This window comes from Pestalotiopsis fici (genome assembly GCF_000516985.1).
Source record: "Pestalotiopsis fici W106-1 unplaced genomic scaffold PFICI_Scf_1, whole genome shotgun sequence".
In the NCBI taxonomy this organism is placed as follows: domain Eukaryota; kingdom Fungi; phylum Ascomycota; class Sordariomycetes; order Amphisphaeriales; family Sporocadaceae; genus Pestalotiopsis; species Pestalotiopsis fici.
The window spans coordinates 5,976,442-5,996,399 of record NW_006917091.1 but is presented as its reverse complement, the minus strand read 5'-3'; the positions used below and the strand labels follow the sequence as shown (position 1 = coordinate 5,996,399).

At 51.1% G+C, this 19,958-nt stretch overlaps 5 protein-coding genes across 5 annotated transcripts; 3 read left to right on the top strand and 2 right to left on the bottom strand.

Moving 5' to 3' along the window:
* Positions 1–1,490: 1,490 nt before the first annotated feature.
* PFICI_01763 (uncharacterized protein) lies at positions 1,491–2,329 on the top strand (the record flags this gene model as incomplete). Its single annotated transcript, XM_007830344.1, has 2 exons — positions 1,491–1,716; positions 1,785–2,329. The coding sequence occupies 2 exons, from the start codon at positions 1,491–1,493 to the stop codon at positions 2,327–2,329; spliced, it is 771 nt and encodes a 256-aa protein (XP_007828535.1).
* Positions 2,330–3,633: 1,304 nt separating this feature from the next.
* Positions 3,634–5,315, bottom strand: PFICI_01762 (uncharacterized protein; the record flags this gene model as incomplete). The annotated part of the gene is made up of 3 exons (XM_007830343.1): positions 3,634–4,954; positions 5,015–5,094; positions 5,151–5,315. The coding sequence occupies 3 exons, from the start codon at positions 5,313–5,315 to the stop codon at positions 3,634–3,636; spliced, it is 1,566 nt and encodes a 521-aa protein (XP_007828534.1).
* Positions 5,316–8,784: 3,469 nt separating this feature from the next.
* PFICI_01761 (uncharacterized protein) lies at positions 8,785–9,635 on the top strand (the record flags this gene model as incomplete). Its single annotated transcript, XM_007830342.1, has 2 exons — positions 8,785–8,855; positions 8,975–9,635. 2 exons carry the CDS (start codon positions 8,785–8,787, stop codon positions 9,633–9,635), a joined length of 732 nt encoding a protein of 243 aa, XP_007828533.1.
* Positions 9,636–10,283: 648 nt separating this feature from the next.
* Positions 10,284–15,638, top strand: PFICI_01760 (uncharacterized protein; the record flags this gene model as incomplete). Its single annotated transcript, XM_007830341.1, has 2 exons — positions 10,284–14,393; positions 14,451–15,638. 2 exons carry the CDS (start codon positions 10,284–10,286, stop codon positions 15,636–15,638), a joined length of 5,298 nt encoding a protein of 1,765 aa, XP_007828532.1.
* An 897-nt stretch (positions 15,639–16,535) lies between these two features.
* PFICI_01759 (uncharacterized protein) lies at positions 16,536–19,670 on the bottom strand (the record flags this gene model as incomplete). The annotated part of the gene is made up of 1 exon (XM_007830340.1): positions 16,536–19,670. One exon carries the CDS (start codon positions 19,668–19,670, stop codon positions 16,536–16,538), a length of 3,135 nt encoding a protein of 1,044 aa, XP_007828531.1.
* Positions 19,671–19,958: the final 288 nt, after the last annotated feature.

The window sequence follows — 19,958 nt, the reverse complement described above, 5'->3', positions numbered from 1 at the left end:
TAGCTTAGGTGCGCGTTCGGCGTGCTGTTTTCAGTACGAGTGGACCATTCAAGATCGAGGAATGGGCTCGAAATGATATTAAATTTAATGATCAAGTTACGTAGGCTGCCCAGGCTGTGGCGATGAGAAATGGGGTGAGTAGTGTATTGGGCAGGTATTGCTCGTGTAAGAGAGAAATATTAACTGGTCCTACCTACGAATACACAATTCCCACCACTAGCTATCCTAGTCCATTACCGGCCGCTCGGCTTGAAAAGATTCTGACAAACTTGTGGTGCAGAACCCCCCTCCCCTCCCCTTATCCGTGTCAAACACCAAGAAAGAAAAAAACAGACCAACTTCTGTCGTCGCCAATCCTTCCCACTGGAGACCCAGCGGCCGACGGGAGATTGACATGGACGTTGGGTCCATGCGTACCCTAGAGGTGGAAGTTAGGTATGCGCGCGGTGCAATTCCATTCAATGTTCCCCAGTATTTTGCTGCGTGGGCAAGTTGAACTAGTAGTTAGCAGAGGCCCCGCGCCCGCCAGCCGCTCAGCAAACGACGTAACAGTTTAGCCCGGGTAATTTCAATCATTCAGGGTGTTCGCCCAAGTGACTCCTCAAGTCTATTTGCAGCACGCGCGTTGTAACTAGATTAAGGTAGACTGGGTGGGTATGATGCAGCGGCGCAGACGAGCAGACAGCGGCTCAATTGACCCCATCCTGCCTAGCCGACTGGAGATTTGGTTATTTTTTTTACTCTTGTCGTCTTCCCTCTTGGCTTGTTGGTCCGATCAGGTATTGGCTTGGGGCAGGTGGGCTGGGCTAGGTAACCTAGGTAAGTAGTTAGAGTCTAGCTGGATGGATAGAATGGGAGGGATGGATCAATAACGGATTCCCATTTGTCTGGGTCCCTTCAGTGTAGGTATGCTGGGCTCTGTCTCTCTGTGTGTGTGTGTTTTGGGGGTGTCCAGGTCCAGGTCCAGGGCCTTTCGGTCAACTCTCACACACACAGTCAGGCAGTTTAGTGCAAGTCAGCCGGGCGGCGGCCCATGTTCGTCTGCCTGTCATATCATCCACCATCGCGACCCTCGAATGGAGGCGCGCCCCGTCCGTGCTGTGCCGCCTGCCCGCTGGTGCGTACGCCGGACTGGCTGCGCTTTTTCTCATCGTCTATCCATGCCGGCATCTTCTTCTCTTCCTCCTCTCTTTCTTTCCACCTCCTCTCAACCCAAACAGGACAGACATTTTTTCTCGTCTACCACATTCTTTACCAATTGGCAAATACTCAGCCTTCCCACACTCTTTTTATAAGTCACTCATTCACCCCCATAGAGCAACACCCCTCCCTCCCCGGAACGGTCTTCTCTATATCCATTCATTCATTCTTTCCCGTCTCGGCCGATCGCTTAATTCAGTGATTCCAGCTTGTTTCTTTTCATAGACGTATATTCTAATACTTCTAATATTCAAAAAAACAAACAAACGACAATTCAAAAAACCGTCAAGATGCGCTACACCATCTCTGCTGCCATTGTGGCCTTTGCCGCCTCCGCCGTCGCCCAGACTTCAGGCTTCGATGCTCTGTCCACCCCCGCCAAGGACGAGAATGTCTCTGCCGGCTCGACTTACACTGTTGTTTGGGATGCCAGCTCCTACACTGACGAGACCGTGACCCTGTCTCTGCTCGGTGGTGCCGACTCTACCACTCTTCAGGACCTTGGCTCCTTTGCCAGTAAGTTACTAGACTCGTGCCGAGTTGGAAACTCTATAGAAAGAACAAACACTGACTGACTATCGTAGCTGGTGTTGACAACGGAGCTGGTAGCTACTCTTGGGCTGTGGACTCTTCTCTCGGTGATGCCGCCACCTACGGTATCAAGATCACCCTGGAGAGCGACACGTCCATCTTCCAGTACTCGTTCCCCTTCCACATTGTAGCCACCACCAGCGACGACAGCACCACCACTGTTGCCACCACTGCTGCTGCCACCACCAGCGCCGGCGGCTACCCTACCACTGTGATCTCCTCTGCCACCACTGAGGCCACCACTGAGGCTACTACCTACGCCGCCGAGCCCACCACCTACGTCGCCGAGCCCACCACCACCAGCACTTCCACCTACGCCGAGGCCACCACCATCATTGCCAACTCTAGCAGCACCGCCGTCACCACTGCCAGCGGCGCCGCTTCTTCCACTCTGTCCAGCGTGACCAAGACCTCTGCCACCAGCACGTCCGCTTCCAACGCCACCTCTACTCCCATTATCAGTGGAGCTGGCCGTTCTCTCGCTGGATCCCTGGCTCTGTTCGGATCCCTGGCCCTCGCTGCCGTCTTTGCTCTGTAAAGAAAGCAACCACCATGGTTACTTTTCTTGATTCTTTTTCAATTCAGCATTGTGAGGTAGAGTTTTAGTATTTTCAATCACACAAAACGGTTTTACTTTGCATGGTTCTTTCCTTGTCGCTTGAAGTGAGGATACACTGGTTTTTCAATCGCGCGCGCATAGTCTTTGCAGAGCCATCTGGTGATCTGCAAAGGGGGAAACAAAAAATGGGTTTCGAGTTCCCACCGACGACGGGTACGGGGCTCGGTTGCGGCTCTTGCATATTTTGCATTCCAAAAACGAATCTCATAACATTATTGCCCAGTTTTCCTTGTTTTTTAATAATGTCATGTATGATCAAGGTAGCATGTCTATAGAGTGGAGGACGCCGGCAAAGCGTAAATTAAAAAAAAAAAAAACCTCTAGAAGCCTTTTAAATTAATGACCTCGTTATTTTCTATTTTGCATGGTTGTCAAAATATGGTTTTTATATACAAGTCTGTTTGATATATATTAGCCATTTGCGGACCGTTATGCAATGGAACCCGGACCACGCTTCTGAGCAGGGAACTCCCCTCGGCTCTTGGACAAGGGGAACAAGGAGAAAAAAAAGTCTGGGGCCGGGATTTGTTACATTGAATCATTTTACATTACAGCAGCATACTGAGTACCAAGGTCGAGACCGTGTCTTTTATACATTGTTGCAGTCAAAATGCACGTGCGTTGGAATTCCTGTCATTCCAAAAGGGAATATAAACAGCATTTCCAGATTCGGGAATGGTTTTGTGTCGTGGTTGGTCGGGACGGGACAGCTCCTGTTTTCCCGTTGCCACTTCGCCCGAATCGGTAGTCGCGGCTGTCGATCAACCTGTATACTTGTACTCATTCTCTAATCTAACTTTGTTTTTTCTCTCTCCTCTAATCACGGATATTAAGGTGTTTGACAATCAGTCTCCGGATTTTACTGCATCATTTTGGCATCCGTCTTGATTAGGTAAGTTATTTCGCTGGTCCAATATCACAAAAGGGGTGTCACGAACGGAACTATCCTATGCAAGAAAACCAACCAGAATCATGTAGACTATATTTTCATACCCGCTCAATTAAACAAAATAACAAAAGGTATCATCATCGTTTTCGCTCCTTTTTTTTCCCCCCCCCTTCGGCTTCAACCCGCAGAATCTACCAAAAGGTCTCCGCTCCCGACCCCTTTGCGCCTTGGTGTCATCAAGAAAAGACAAGAGAGATGATGATCTTGAAAAAAAAAAGAAAAAAAAGAAAGAAAAAAAACCAAGGTCGCTCAACATTGCACACAAGTCACCCTCTCAACGGCCCCCAATCTGGCCCGCTGGTAGAGGCTTGACCCATGAAAATACAAGATTCAAAGCAATCATCATGATGCCAATGATCCAAAAGGCCCTGGCGTAATCCGTGCCATTCTCCATGAAGCGAAAGATGATGGCAAACACGACGCCGCCGAGGTTGCCGCCCGCGCCCGTGGTGCCCGAGACAAAGCCGTTGGCATGCGGGTGAACATGTGGTACGAGCGAAAAGTTGGCTCCGTTACCCGCTTCGAGAAACACGGCCATGAGGGCAATGAGGCCAAACATGGTCGACTGATCGTGTGGGTCTACCCGCCCAATGACGATGAGGAGGATACCCGTCAGACACCCGCACACCATGATCCAAATCTTTTTGCCCCAGAGGCTGTGACCTGTCGCCCGAAAGATCAAGTCGCTGACCATGCCGCCGAGGGGCCGAGTGACAAAATTGAGAAAGCCAAACATGGCAGCCCAGTTGGACGCCTTGGTTTGGCCAAGGGAGGGGAAATTCTTGAGGTAGTATGCGCCCAGGATGGAGTTGATGGCCAACTCGCCGCCGAATGAGCAAAAGTAGGTTGCAACGTGGAAAGCAGTCTGAAGGCAGCAAAGTACTCGCATGCCTTCTGCGAATGATGGCTTAGCCACAACTTCACCCTTGGCCGTCACACGCATCTCCTCCTTTGTCATGGCTGCCTCATGGTCCCAGTTGGAGCCATGTTTAGGTACTGCCTTACTGTCCTTTTCCTCGCTGACCGGATAGCCATTCGCATCGTCCTTATCGGTAACGACCCCAGGGACATCAACAACACCACCCGTCGGAGTCCGCGCTCCATCAGTAGGAGTCTCGACACCGTGGGCGTTAAGGTTGACGTTGGCGTGGAGGTGTCTTTCGGACCACTTGCCGGTCGGAGTATCCGGGCAGAACACGATCATACCCAGCGCCGTGGCAATGACAATGATCAATGGAACGATAAAGGTGATACGCCAAGCCTGACCGTCAGTATATCCACGTCCCTTGAGAGAATCAAAGACAGCCGGCATGATAAAGTAGGTTATACCTCCACCAGCATTTCCCCACCCGCCGGTCAATGCGTTGGCAGTACCTACGACATTCTTGTCGAAGAAGCCAGTCGACCAGACCATGCAAGGGACGAAAGCGCCTCCAAGAATACCCATGAAGAACCGACTGACATATAGGCCGGTGGCATCATGAACGAGGGGTGCCAGGCCGAGTGGAATAGAGCCGATGAGAAGCAGGCCGGCGAATACCCAACGAGGCCCAAACTGATCACAAAGAGATCCAGCAATGAACCGAATGAGTAGTCTAGAATTATAGTGTAAGCACATGGACTCGAAACCCGAGTCCCATGACCCATATACTTACGTAGCACATAATGATACAATATTTGAGTTGGCTACCTGAGCTGGTGAAAGCCCAAGATTTGATTTGATGGTGTGTGACAGCTGGACTTTTGTCAGCGACTTGGAGCCCTCCACCATAACATGTCATTTTTTCATACCAGTGGTGGAAATGTATACCATGCCCAGAAGGCAACCATGAAGCCAAACCACGAGAAGAAGAAAACACGTCCATAGACATTAAGAGGGTTTAGAAAGGGTATGGAGCGGGCTTTGCGGTTAATGGGATTGACCTCAGGAGCGGTCCAAATGTAAGATAGCTTCATTCTGTCCGCCAGATGATCTCCGAATATACAAGAAATCGCAGTGAATGGATGCGGACGGTTCGCAAGGTTGCCAATGGGTCAGATGGCGCCTGTCGATGAATTGAGTATATCAATATCGACGAACCTTTCGCCTATATATCTAGGCTTCAAGTATTGAGCTCTTTCTCAATATGAAATATCGAGTCCTGCAATAAGCATCTCCGGATTTGCAGCTTCAAGGTGGGCTGGACCCTCTTAGACCCTCCACACTCATCCAAAGTCGTCTTCTCCGCGGAAGATTGTGGTGGAGTGGTTTCCAGTCTAGGGAAAGGCCACCGGGAGCTGGCTGTATAATTGGGAAAGCTAATATGTCGTCAAGCCGCTATCAAACGGTCTTCTTGCTGTTCCTGGTTCTTGAGTAGAGAGATTGAAACTGGCACTAGCAGAAACCACCAAATCCAAACTAATTGTTGATTCGAAGAAAGGTCGATAAGCTTATTGACAATCAATGATAAGCATGACAAGATCCAGTATTTCTGGGAGCAAGTGCTCTAGCGTGGGCAAGTATATGGGAAATCAGAAGATTCGCAGACTTCTGGTCGGTGATGTATATTCAATAACCCCCCACGGCGAAATAGCAAGCGGTCGAGTGACACTCGTACAAAAGAACGCTGTTTTGGACCGAAATGATTATACGGCCAAGGCCTTGGTACTTCTGAACTGCTTTTCGATAAGAAGCTGTTCTCAACAATCAGCTTCGACGAACGCTTGATTTGAGATAAGTTTTTCTGGGCATAGATAAAGTCTTTGTTATGTCTCGTGTCATGGTTGAAATGTGTTTCTCCGGCTGTCAGACTGGTCGACAACACCGCCCCCCCAAAATGCCGGCAAGGAATAGTCCCCCAGCTAATCGATGATATGATCAAGCGAATTGGATCACCCTAGCCCGCCTACAGATTGCCGTCAGGTTGGCAGATGGATAAGGGCTGTCAAGGATGGTGAGAGCAAAGCCGGGGGGTAGTGAATGTCACCTTATCTGTTGTATGCCGCGTCGAAAATAGTCGGATCCACCCGCCGAGAGATAAGCATATGAACTGTCGTTGGCCTACGCTCGATAACGACGTCAGGAAGGAATCTCCGCGGCAAGTCTGGGGATGCCCCATCGAGACCTGCAGAAGCAGATCTGGATCGTCTTCTTGCTTTCCCCGGATCTTTTCGTGATGTCCCAATGATGGGCGGTAGAGATGAAATGAGGAGGCGACAAAGCCTCAGCCAGCCAGAATCCCGTCTCGAAAGTGTGCCAAGAAGTTCCCGATCATGGTCGCACAAGCATAGCTTATCTATATCTTGGAGGGCTCTGGATTGGGCCAATCCTATGCGGCTAGGGATTCGAGCGTCAGTATACTACAGCACCAGTCAGTGACTTCCGCGGAAAGGCAACAAAAGGGTTACAATATACTGACCCTAAAGATTGCTCGTTCGGTAGATCTGGCGGCTGGTAGTCAAACTAAGGTGTACACCATGAGCCGCGACGATTTGTCACAAAACACAAAAAAAACTCAGCATTATCAGGGGCCTTAGGGGCTGGCTACTGGCTAGGCTAGGGTTAGCGCTGGCCCCCCTAGGAGGCCGCGCCCACCCAGTCGGAAATGTGCCGATTCCATTTGCAATGCAAGAACACGGTACGTAGGAATTACCCAAGTCCTTGGATCAAAGAGAAGGTTGGTTGACTGGGATGAGACTTCTTTGTAGGATTGGGACATAATGAACAGGCTGATGCAAGACTGGAGACGGGTCCACGTTCTGTTAAGATGTAATATACTCAAGCTGTACTTGTAGGTTCATCAGCCCAAGCATGTTCGGTAAAGCACGGCTGAGATTACTCGCCCTACTTGCAGCGCAGCGGCTGTCGGGCCCTGGAACGGATTTCCAAGTGTACGGAGCTACCTGCGACCGACCCCAAAGATCCACGCGTAGGGCTGAATGAGAAATCGCTTTCTAGTGGACCTCTCTTGGGTGCCATGCAGTCGAGGTAACATGCATCGGGCATTTCCAGCATTTCAACTAATCGAGCATCTATGTATGATCAACGTGGCAGTATGTCAGCCACATTCGTCTCCTCATATATCAGAAGAAGACCAGGACCTCCGAGGTACTGCTAGGACAGAACAAAAATCCATCAACCAGGAAGACCTCGGTATCGCGACGGCAGCCATGTAAAGGAGAGCATGTCCAATCCAAAATCAACCAGAATATGAGCCTTCCACTGTGTGTGCCAACACCCAATATGAATGCTACCGTATTAGACTCAGAGGGAAAAGGGGTATTCACTCTAACATCTCGCAGAACAGGGCTCCGCTCACTGGATCTGGGCAGCTCGACCTGGATGGCGGCCTCCGGATTCGAGATGTCTCAACCAGTGGCCACGCAAAGAAAAGATCAGACAGACTGCTCTTTAAGCATCACACATTCCACCGGTATGGTCAAGTGCTTCTCTTGGCGCAGAGTCAGGAAGCAGGATGCCGTGTTACACGGAAACGGTAGTCGGTTGTCTCCACTCGGTAGTCGGTCGCCGGTGCCACCGGAGCCTCAAGGAAAAGGGAAAACATTTTCAGAGGCAACGACCAACAGGGGTGGCGTTACGCGACGTCATGTTTCCAAAGTTCTTCTCGTGCCTGGCAGTCGAGTGGTAGCCGAATGTAAGTATTCTACAAAATACATGTCATAAGGAGATCAGCTTTTCGGGGCCACCATTGACGCAAGACTGGTCTGTAATAGATACCATGGAATTTCTATAGTCGCTATGTAGCATTTCGATCATATTTACTCACGATGAAAATCAGGTCGTGGCGAGCAAACTGGCACCTTAACGCCGAAGGGTAGCCTTGACTCATGTGTTGTCTTCGTGTCGTTGGACAACAACTAGTCCCAATCATGGCAAGCCCTCCCAGAATTGTCGACGGGTCTGGCTAGTCGAGACCGTCAAGTTCCACATGGACAATGCTTTTGGCCTCCCTCACGGTTATCGGTGCCCAGTCTAATACTTCTTGAACGGCTTCCAGAAGGTCGGTCAAGGTTTTTCTTTTGTGACTTGATTCATTGTTGAGGCGGTCACGGTCGCCTCTCAGCCGTGCCGAATCTGGTTTCCCGTGTTCAAGATGCCCAAGATGACCGGTTGAGTTGCCGGACGTAAAGCGGGCCCCCCCCGAGAGTTGACTCTTTGTTTTCTTCCGACTTTATGAGTAAAAGTAGAATCTAATTTTGTTTGCAATCAAACATCCGATCTCTCAACAAACTTTCTGCCTCTTGGGCCAAGTGAACACTAAGTCGTTAATCAATCTTGATACTTTCCTCAAAGCCCACCATCATCATGAGCTCCCCTGAAAGCGAAAAGTTGCCCGCGGAAAAGACGAGGGATTCAGCAAGTACAGGGCAGCTGGCCAGTTTACCGAATAAGACAGCTATGTCAAAGAATAACTGTTTCACAAAAATGAAGAATCATCTTCTTGAAGATGTTCGACCGTCCATATTTGCAGAGTTCGAACTTATACTTTTAACACTGTAAGTCGACAAGTGGTCCTCTAGATCCAGATTCTAGGCTCCACTCGGACCTTGAACTTCTAGACCCGGATTGGATGAGCATATGACATGAACAAATGCTGATCAATTCAATATTACAGATTCACCGGAATTCAAGATGCCATCTCCTTCCCCGACTACCACTGTTTCGCCTCCAATCAGACTGGAAACACTGTATTTCTCATGCTGGCAATCGTATTCCCCGAGTTCGATGGAGACATGTTTATCACGGCAAACATTGGCGCCGCTCTCGGGTTCTTTGTGCTGGGCGGCTGGTCAACAGGACAAGTGAGCCACCTGGTCGGTCCCCGGCGGCGCTGGTGGCTCGTCTTGTGCAACCTGTTGCAGTCGCTCCTCGTCTTTGCCGCGGCCGCCATCCAGCTCGAGTACGGCACCCACAAAGTAGGCCCCGCCGCCGTCACCGCCGTGGCCTTGCTGGCGTTTGCGTCTGGTAGCCAGGTCGTGCAGTCGCGGTCGCTGGCCATGACGGAGATCTCCACGGCCATGGCCACGGCGGCTTGGGTGGACTTGTTGATCGATCCTCACATGTTTACGCGCGAGAACCGGGCCCGGAACCGGAGGGTGTGTTTCTTGTTGGCGCTGATCGTGGGAGCCCTCATTGGTGCTGGCATTTACAAAACGAGTGGCTCGGCGCCGGCGATATTCCTTTCGGCGGCCGGTAAACTCCTTGTGACACTAATGTACTTATTTAATGGGGCGGAGAGACCAAAAGTAGTTGATGTAGAAGACGGCTCAGTATAAATAGTGGTTGACTTGTACATTTAGACTTAGACTCATAGATAGATCGTGGCCCACAACGGGACATGTTCATATTCCAATAGGGAACTAAATTCATGGCATATCATGATTGCACTTGCTTTGCCCAAGTGAATTGTTGACGGCGTCTACCGGCCAATTCAAATGGAAAAAGTCTAATGCAAGCAAACCGAATAGAGTTGATACCCAACTTCTTGTATTCTGACGATCAGACGCGGTGGGAAAAGCCCACGTCAAGGTTCTGGACTGTACTGTACGTATTATAGCCGCCCGAGAGCCGCAATGTCTGTGCAGAGTTACTAGAAAGACCCCGACTCAGTGCCTGGCTGGATTCCAATTTTTAGCGTTTCGAGATCCCGCCGCTAGTGGATCAGTACCACCAAAAGTTGTTGCGCTCCCCAAATAGGAGTTGGCAGCAAATCTGTAAATTTGAGTCACATGATCTGGCGATGGTCCTCCACGTTTGGTAACCGCGTCTACCTACATAGTGGGGCCGCGTTTTGTGGTCATGGTCAACGGGCCAGCAAAAAACACAACAAGACCGTTCGATATCAAACTGCCGCCCAAGAAGAATCGTATGCGAATCTTGTTTTCCATGGCGAAGCTGTGGAACTGGGGTTCCAATACGTCTTCATGACTCGAAACAATCTTCGCGAGAATCTTTCTTGGTTACTGGCGAATCTAGCACTATCAACACCAAACGCGCCCGAGCTCCCCGCTGCACGCGATATATCTGGGGATCTCTCGTCGACGCCAGATGCTGCAACACAGTTCGCTGTACCACCGCAACCCAAAACAAGGCATATTGGATCGTTTAGCAGCTCCTCGTCAACGCTGGTCCCGTCAGAAAGACAGACCTCTCGAACCCCCGCAACTCATGTTTCAACAACGAAATCGAGATATTCGCAGGAGGATCTGGACGAGGAGGGAATAGGACAGCCTGGGGCGAACATGGGGCGCTTAGTGACCAACTCGGCGCGGAAGAGACGCTCTCTGATACTGCAGCAAGAGCAGACCCAGGAACAACTCCTAACGCCAGCCTCGGCTACGGGATCAGGCAACCTACAGAGGGCATACTCGGCGTCTCTAAAGACACCCACAGTGCGCACACCGGCTCCCCAAAGACCCGCTGCCAAACGAAGTCCTGCGCCCAAGCTGCGAACTCCAAATTTATTCGACGACGATTTCTGCGATACTGTAGATTTGACCGGATCTGACGACTTCACCTCTTCAGACTCTAATGGATTCGCATTCGGCGACGACGTCCAGCTGTGGACTGAAGATCATGCGAGTCGGCCGGAGCCCGTGGCTGAAGATCGTGGAAAGAAACGCAAGAGCAACGAGATTAGCCGACGCGTGGGCTCGTCGGCCGAGCTCTATGACGACGAGTTCCCTGACATCGACGATTTGGTTGGTGATACGTCTGTGGAATCAGTCATTCGCGTCACCCCAAAGACAAAGAAAAGGGACGCAGCGAAGTCGGAACGAAGTCCCGATCTCATGGAGCTTGACTTCCTCGGCAGTCAGCATGCCAGCCAAGTGACCATTCGGGAGTCGCGGCCCAAAGCGAATGCCGCCAAGGAAATAACAAATCGGAAGCAGTCACCAGATGAGACATCAAATCGACGCGCCACCACCGAGGTGACATCGAGGGCCGTGAGACATACCCCGAGTCCCGTGAAGAAGTTCTCGACCTTGAAAGAAGAGCTTGCTGATGGGAGCAACTCTCAGCCTTCAGGAGCTCGAAGGATACGGCGCAATAGTCAAGTGATTCAAGACTCTGATGAAGAGTGGGCCACGCCACCTACGCACAACGCGTCCATCATCACGATACAATCTACAAACAGCCGTGGAAAGAGTCGTGGTAGTCAAGAGGACTTCTCTCGAGGCTGTGAACGGGAGACCTCTCCAGCCATAATCGCCTTCGATACGCCATCCAAGGCACGACATGCCAATGTCAAAGTGCCTCAGCCTGTGATGTCGCCCGTCAAAAAGCCGGGTCAGTCAACAGCGGCTGCTTCCTTGGACGAAAGTGCCGACAATCAGCCCGTTGCTGAGACGAATCCTAGCCCACTGGCACAAGCTGCTTCCTTGCCTGAAGACGGCCTGCAGACGGCGCTGTTGAAATTGTTCTTGTCTAAACCCTCAATCTTGCAAAGGCATCGCAGTCTAATGGAGGAACGTTTGAAGAACAACAGAATCGAGTTCCGGAATGCGCTCACCAGCGCAGACTTCAAGAAAACCGACGAGTTGAAAAAAGACAAGGAACGACTTACTCGACAACATGCCGCTTTGAATGCTCTTTCCGATGAACATCAGTCATACGAGGATCTTGTACTTGAAAAAGATATGCACATTGAAAGAATGATGGATGCTTACGAACAAATGGAAGACACCACATCTATGAATGGAAAAATGGACGACTTGGTGAAAGCTATCCAAAGCCAGGAGTCGTCAATGATAGCTTCTCTCCTCCGAGCCGGAATCAACGATGTCGCAATGTTCGAAGATCACGAGCCTACCCGCAACGGCCGGCACGATTCAATCGTTCATGCCACACAGCCGATCCGAAATCAGAACGAGCCGAGCTTATCCAGGGAGTCTACATTAGTACCTGGTGGTCATGGCCAGGTTATCCTGCAAACACAAGTCACACAGCGCTCGGAAGTTCCGGGCTCTTCGTATGTAGCTGAGAATCCATCGCGGACTCGACCCACCGCAAAACACCAACAGCGGGATACATCTGCTGGATCGAGGAGCACAACTGCCAGGACGTACCAAGAGCCTACGACGGTGCGCACACCAGCTTGGCCCAACACGATTCCTTCCATGGATGAAGATCTCTACGATCTGGAGGACGAAGCGGAGCTGTTTGACGATGACCCGGCATATGAAGCGCCCACAAAACAAAGACCCGTGACTAATGCTTCTGGCTCTAGGGGTAGGAACCCCACAAGCAGAACGCCCTCTCAACGCGTTGAGACTTTCATGAGCGAAGACGAGTTTGACGACGACATGGATATGCTAGAACTTGCCCAAGACTTTGAGCTCAAGCAATCTTCTTCGGAAGCCTCGCGGAAGAACGGACGCTCGGTTTTTTCAGAGACATCAGGCAATGCCGCCCCGGCAAAGCAGAAGACTGTCAAGCGAGTTGCGAGTACATCGACCAAAGCTAGCTTTCCTCCTGAATTGATGAAATTCGCCTGGTCACCAGAGGTGAAGAGAGCCCTTAAGGACAGGTTTAGGATGGCCGGCTTCAGGCACAACCAGCTCGAAGCTATCAACACTACACTTGCCGGAAAAGACGCTTTTGTTCTCATGCCAACCGGTGGAGGCAAATCTCTCTGTTACCAACTGCCAGCTGTGGTCAAGAGTGGAAGGACTCATGGTATTACCATCGTGGTCTCTCCACTGCTGAGTTTGATGCAAGACCAGGTTGACCACCTGACGTATCTGAACATACAGGCCAGATCCTTCAATGGCGAATGCAGCGCCGCACACAAGAAAATTGTTCTAGACACCGTCAAAGATCGAAATGGGGACCAGTATCTGGATCTTCTCTATGTGACGCCGGAAATGATCAACAAAAGTGCAGCCTTTCGAGATGCCCTGAAGATTTTGCACCGGAACAGAAAACTTGCCCGCTTGGTCATTGATGAGGCACATTGTGTCAGTCAATGGGGACATGATTTCCGCCCAGACTACAAGGAGCTTGGGACGTTTCGTCTAGAATTTCCCAACGTCCCTGTGATGGCCCTGACCGCGACTGCCACTCCTAATGTCATAGTCGACATCAAGCACAATCTTGGCATAGATCAGTGCCAAGTATTTTCACAGTCGTTCAACCGACCCAACCTGTATTACGAGGTTCGACGGAAAGAGAAGGGGACCGTGAACCTCATTGCAGAACTGATAAATGGCAAGTATGCTGGGAAAACTGGCATCGTTTATACGTTATCGAGAAAGAATGCAGAGTCGACGGCTAAAAAGCTCCAAGCCCAAGAGATTGCTGCGCATCACTACCATGCCGGAATGGAGCCGGTCCAAAAATCACAGATCCAAAAGGACTGGCAAAGCGGGAAGATCAAGGTAGTTGTCGCGACGATAGCATTTGGTATGGGCATTGACAAACCAGATGTCCGATTCGTTATCCATCAGACTTTGCCCAAAAGTCTGGAAGGATATTACCAGGAGACTGGACGTGCCGGGCGAGACGGGAAGCCGTCCGAGTGTTACCTGTACTACAGCTACGGCGATGTCACGCAGCTGAGGAAAATGATTGCCGAAGGAGATGGACACGAAGAGCAAAAGGCCCGCCAAAGAAACATGTTGAGTACAGTGACTGCATTTGCCGAGAACCAGAGCGATTGCAGGCGTGTCGAGATTCTTCGATACTTTGGGGAGACATTCGATAAATCCGACTGTCAGTCTACATGCGACAACTGCAGGACTAAGGGTGTCTTTGAGTTGAAGGATTACACAGAGCTCGCCACAAAAGTTCTGCAGGTTATCGATTGCCAAGAGAAGTTGACGTTGAACCAGTGCACTGAGATCTTACTTGGCCTTCAACGGAAAAGGAATACGGAATTGATGAAGGAAGAGACGATGAAGTATTTTGGCGTTGCCCATGGGACACCAAAACATGAACTGCACAGAGTCATTGATAGGCTTGCGGCACAAGAGGCGCTTTTGGAGAACAATGTCATCAACAAGAAGATCGATATGGCATTCCAATACTTTATTGTAAGTAATTCGTCATTCCCTGCAGAACCGAACCAATGATCTGACCTGCTGTGACAGCTGGGCCCAAAGGCATATTCCTTTTTACGCCAAAAACAGAAGCTCATGTTGACTGTTCAAGTTAAGAGCGGCGACAGTCAAGCGAATGCTCCCAGAACCAAGAAGAAAGCATCTGGTGCAGGGAAACAGACTAAACTTTCAACATCGATGTTGCCTCCATCCACCAATATTTCCTCGCCAATGACAAAAAGCTCGAGGCAAAAGGGCAAAGGCAAGGCTACTTTGGTATACTCTAGTAGTGAAGGAGAGGAAGAAGCCTACGAAATGCATGACAATGGGTATGCCAAGGACAATTTTGTCGTCGATGATGATTCATTCGACGATGACGATTTTGAAGTCATGCCAACTCCCAGGAGCAGAAGGCGCAGGGCTCTAGCTGGGGCGCCAATAGCTGAGGATCCTGGACTGGTAAACATTAATGTGGTTCATCGGAACATCATATCTCTCTTTGAGCAAGAAGGTGCCAACTTGGCTGCAGACCTTCAGAATCAGCACAGTTTTCGCAAACCCATTTTCACCCGTCAGCAATTGCGGATCATGGCGACCAAATGGACATTGAATCTGGATGAAATGGCAGAGATACCTGGAATCGACCGCGACAAGGTCAAGTCTTTCGGGAAAAAGTTCTTGTCAATGCTCAAGGACTACCACGGTCAATATGTCGAGCTATACCGTGACCGTGCATCCGCCAAATCTTCACAATCGAAGTCTCGCAAGGTCTCAGGGCACAGTGTTGTGGATCTTGTGTCGACGGACGAAGAGGATAATGACGACGATGACGACGAGATGGAAGACGCCGAGGATGACGGCGAGGACTCTCACTATTTCGACAAGAGTGCTTCCCAGCTGCCTCCTCATGTACAACGATGGAATGCCGAAATGGATGAGATGGAGAAAAAATCGGCGGCGGCTTCATCTCGCTCCCGGTCTGCGTCGTCGAGCCGCGGAGGCGCCGGGCGCTTTGCCAAGGGTGGACGCAAACCCTATCGCAGGTCATTTGGTAGCCAAAAGGCACGACCAGGTGCCGGCGTGAAGAAGAAGACAGCAAGCAAGAGAACGTCAACCGGATCGGCGCGTTCCGCGTCGAGCGCGACAGGCTCTACAAGTCGAGGTGGGAGAGTCGGGGCTCGAGGTGGAAGCCGAAGCGGCACACAACAGACCCTATACATTGAGGCCATGCCACACTAGCTTGCACGGACAACACGACCTTGACGAGCCCTGGGAAAGCGTGTCTTGTTGGAGAGGAAGGATATGCCGAGCACTGTTGCTTAGCACAGCTTATACCTTTCTTCGGTTTTGTGACGTTATATGATTAGAGACATGAACAGCATTGCAGTGGAGCGTGCAAACATTATTATTTTTTCTGGCAAATGGCTATAGCATGGCATGGTAGAGGCGTTCTATGGACCTTTTCTTTTCCACTTACGATATAAATGAGACCTCACCCAATTTTGTTCCTTCTTGGGCAGCAAGCTGGTTGTTTAGGTGTAAATGTAATTCCAGACATGCCTTCCCGGTTCATATGTATTATCCATGAATGAGCAGACATACAAGACAAGTTGATTGTGGATAATCAATACATGCATATGATTGAGAAAACAAATGTGGACCATGTAAAACGTGGGTTGTGTCTTTGATTGTATATTATTTTACAAATTCAGCCCCTCATGATGTCTATAGGCTCAAGAACCATATGATTTATTGACCAGCAAGAGTGAGAGGGAGAATCATGATCAAAAACTTGCAAGTAGCACCGCTTGCACAATGCTATGCAAACGATACCTTTCTTTCTTTTTATTGAAGCATCGATGTTGAACGTGAAGGGAATGGCAATTTCACTGCCTGCTGCCTGCTTTGATGTAAAGTATTCAATATCTGATCTGTATATGCGCCTGGGGAAAAACAAAAACTTCTTATGGTATCATTGGGTCATTTGGTATCACTAGTGGTATCTGACTACGCCGAGTCGCCGATTCATTTTGTGTGTGTGTGTTTGTGTGTATGTGCAAGTGTGTGGACGAACGGACGGTAAAGGAGTGAGGATGAATCCTCAGGTCCTACTTGAACACGCCAGCTGCCTTGTTCTCAAAACCGCCAACGAGGCTTGTTATCCTTGGAATCCTCCCTTGCTGCACTGCTACTACTGCTGTATTTCCGCACAGCAGAACGCGCCCCAGCAAGCGCATGGGGACTGTGCCGTCCAGTAGGTGTCTCTGCTCTTGCCTTTGGCTGCGGCAGCATGCTTGTGCGTCTGGAGGCTGCCATGGAGCTCGCGGGTCGCCTCGCAGCATCGTAGCCCTGCATTTGAGGTGGCTGCAACGAGGCCCTTCTATTGTTTGTGAGCGAGGACATGGAGTTCTTGCTTGTCAAACGTGGCTGGGCCAACGTTTGCTGCGCATAAGGCCCGGGCGAGGAAATTCGATCGCGGAACGATAGACGGGATGTACTCAATCTCGAGGGTGTATCCTCGGGCATTGGTGATACTGTCCCCGCTCGGCTGAGCGGACTGCGAAGAACAGGAAGCTTTGAGCTCTGTGAGCCGTGTGCTGCTAGAGACGATGTGGAACGGTTCGGAGTAGAACCCGTCTTTGCATATGGACTTGGTGTAGTCATGCTGAGGGGTTTGAAGTTGTGCCCGACGTCGCTATGCTGTGGGTTGACCGAGCCATTCCAGCGAGGACGGTTGTCAATCAGGTTGGAAGAAGTCCTGGGCATCCGATACCCGAGAGGCGTTGCAGATGCGCTTCGTGGCGGCGTGGACTTTTGGGATGGGGTGGATATGGTGGAGAGACGCGAGCCGATCGGCTTTCGAGGGATCTGATTGGGAGCGGCAAGGGATCTGCGGGCGGACGACGGCTGTGGAAGATGACTGCCGGTGCTGACTGCGCGAGTCTTCTTGGCTGCTGGTGTCACGGGCTCCAGTCCAAGGTTTGACATGATGACAGATGAAGGCGGAGAGCTTCCCGGAGTATCATGGCCGCTAGCAATAGTAGACCTGTCGTTGGAGAGCATGCTCGAGATGGAGTCTCGCAATGTTTGGCCTCTCTTGTCCGCCTGGACTTCCTCGAGTGCCGCATCCAAATCCTGTATCTGGTGTTTGATGTCCTGCCACTTCAATTGCATGTCGGCGTGCAGCCTCAGGATCTCACCATTGACGGTCAGCCGATCTTTGACGCCCTTTTCAATGATGGAAAGAACTCTTTCGATGGCTGGACCATAGTGTACCTTCTTCGCTTCGTAGCTCTCAATCTTCTTGATCATGGCCGCCGGGTTGGTGAGATGCATTCCCGCGTCCACCGCTTCACGCAGTTTGGCGACACTACGCTCGACAGATTCGTACATCTTCTGTGCTTGACGACCAGCACCGCGAAACACTAGCACCCACTTGTCCTCGCCGAGCTCTTTTCGTACTGATTCTGCATCCTTTTCAAGTTTCTTGTAGCTCTCCTCAAGAGCTATTTTCCTCTCTGACAACTCCTCACAGGCGGAAGGAAACACGCCCTCTGCTCTCGCCTCGAATACTGAGAGTCTCATTGGCAAAAAGTCCAGGGAGGCCTTGAGTGGTTGCATCCTGGCAAACAGTGCGAGCAGACTGGAGTCGTCCTGGTTCAGAGAAGGGCCCGCTCCTGCCGGGGAAGCGGGACTATTGGGGATGACTGGTAAACTCATGCGGTTGTTGCGGGCCGCTACGGATGGCGTCTCCTCCACTATGGTTTCCAAGTCCCCTATATCGACTCCATCTCCATTGGCGACAGCCATGAGAGACTTGTGCCTCCGTTCCTCCATTTCAAAGACGAGCCGACAAAGGTCGTCCATCTCGTTCTGAATTTCGCCCAGCACCGTGTTCCATAGCTCCTCCCACTCCATGGCAATTTCGATTTGGCCCTTGGCAACCTTTAAAGTTGAACGAATCTTGGCCCATTCACCCAAAATCGACTCCATCTGTGAGACGGCTCGCGTCAAGTCATTGCTACTCACATTGCCAATGTCGCCACGGCCTTGAAGCTCCTCAATCGCACCAACGTAGACATTGATGAGTTCCTCGAATCTTGTCACGAGATTTTCCACTTCCTCATAACCTTCCCTGCCACCTGCTGCAGCCCACTCAACATCGCCATCACTGTCGAGACCTCCGATTACCTCGGTTGCCTTGTAGATCCACATGCGTATCTGTTCAGCGGCATTGATCAGAGCTTTAGCAGCAGCCTGAGCTGTTGGAATTGCAGATATCTTGCCTGGCAACGTTTCGGCATCGGGGAGTTGCAATGACGTCAGTTGGGCAAGTTGGTTCGCAAAAGAAAGTCTCGAGATGGTGTAAATAGAACCAGTCCGTTGCAAGCCCAGCGGATTGAAATATGAGAGTTCATCGGGATTGAACTCGGACGGAGCTGTCCCGCCTGGCGGCGTGTCTTTGGGGGGAGGAGGCGGCGGCGGCGGCGTTGTGATCAAATCGTCTTCTTGATCTTGTGCGGGCACATCACGCTCAATGTGCTCACGACGTGTATCCGACAGAGCCTTTGTGCCATTGCCATTGGTGTGGTCAGGCAGGATGTACTTGTTTGTATCCATCTCGAGAGGGGGCGTTGAGGGAATCTCGGGCAGCTCAAGCTTTGTGATGGGTTTCCGCTCGGGCTCGAGAGTATCCTCCTCGACCCTGCCCAGCGACCTTAGACTGCTGCGACTGGACTTTGATCTGAGCAGTTGCTGCAAGGGAGCGCCGGCGCCCTTCCAAGCGCGACCACGCCGCTCAATAAGATCGGCAACACTGTTGGCCTGATGCTTTTCGTCGATTGATCGTAGCTGGTCTTCTGGCAATCGGCCGATGCGCTCGTGACTGTATGTTGATGGCGCGGAGGACTGCCTCGGTGTGCCGCCGAAGCCTAGGGCCTTGAGACGCGCTGCGAGGCCGGGAGAGGGTTTGCGCGGTTGGTGACGTGAAGTTGAGCGGACAGGTGGTAATGCGGCGCTGTCGTTGTCCAGACTGGTATCAGTGAGTTGCAGATGGGGCGGATCGAGTGGTCCGAGCTGGGCAAGGTCACCCGGGACATCTGAAAGCGTCAGGCTTGTCAGGATGGAGGGCGGATCGGGGTGGTCGGGGTGGTGGACATGGTGGTGCTGATCTGCTGGCACTTGTAATGCAGGAGCAGTAGGCGATGAGATAATAGGTGGTTGTTGTTGAGCCTCAGTAGCCGGATCCACGATGACAGCTGGCCCGGTCATTTAACCGTCGATTTAGTTGAAGCAGTTGACGATCTGGTGTGAAATTGATAAAGTTGGGTGTTTCACAGGCTCGCTTTCTCCTTTTGCGCGGCCGGCGTACTGAACGTTTAGTATTGCAGCTTTGCTCACAGCTAACAAAGGTCCTTGGTAGGTAATAGGTATTGGCCCCCAGCCCGCCCCAAGCTGGCATTAGTGGGGGTGGAGTTTCTGTTATTCTTTTTTTTTTCTTGGAGGCCCTGCAGGTAGGAAGATAGGTAGGGGCTCGTCAACAACGCGTAATTGCAGGCC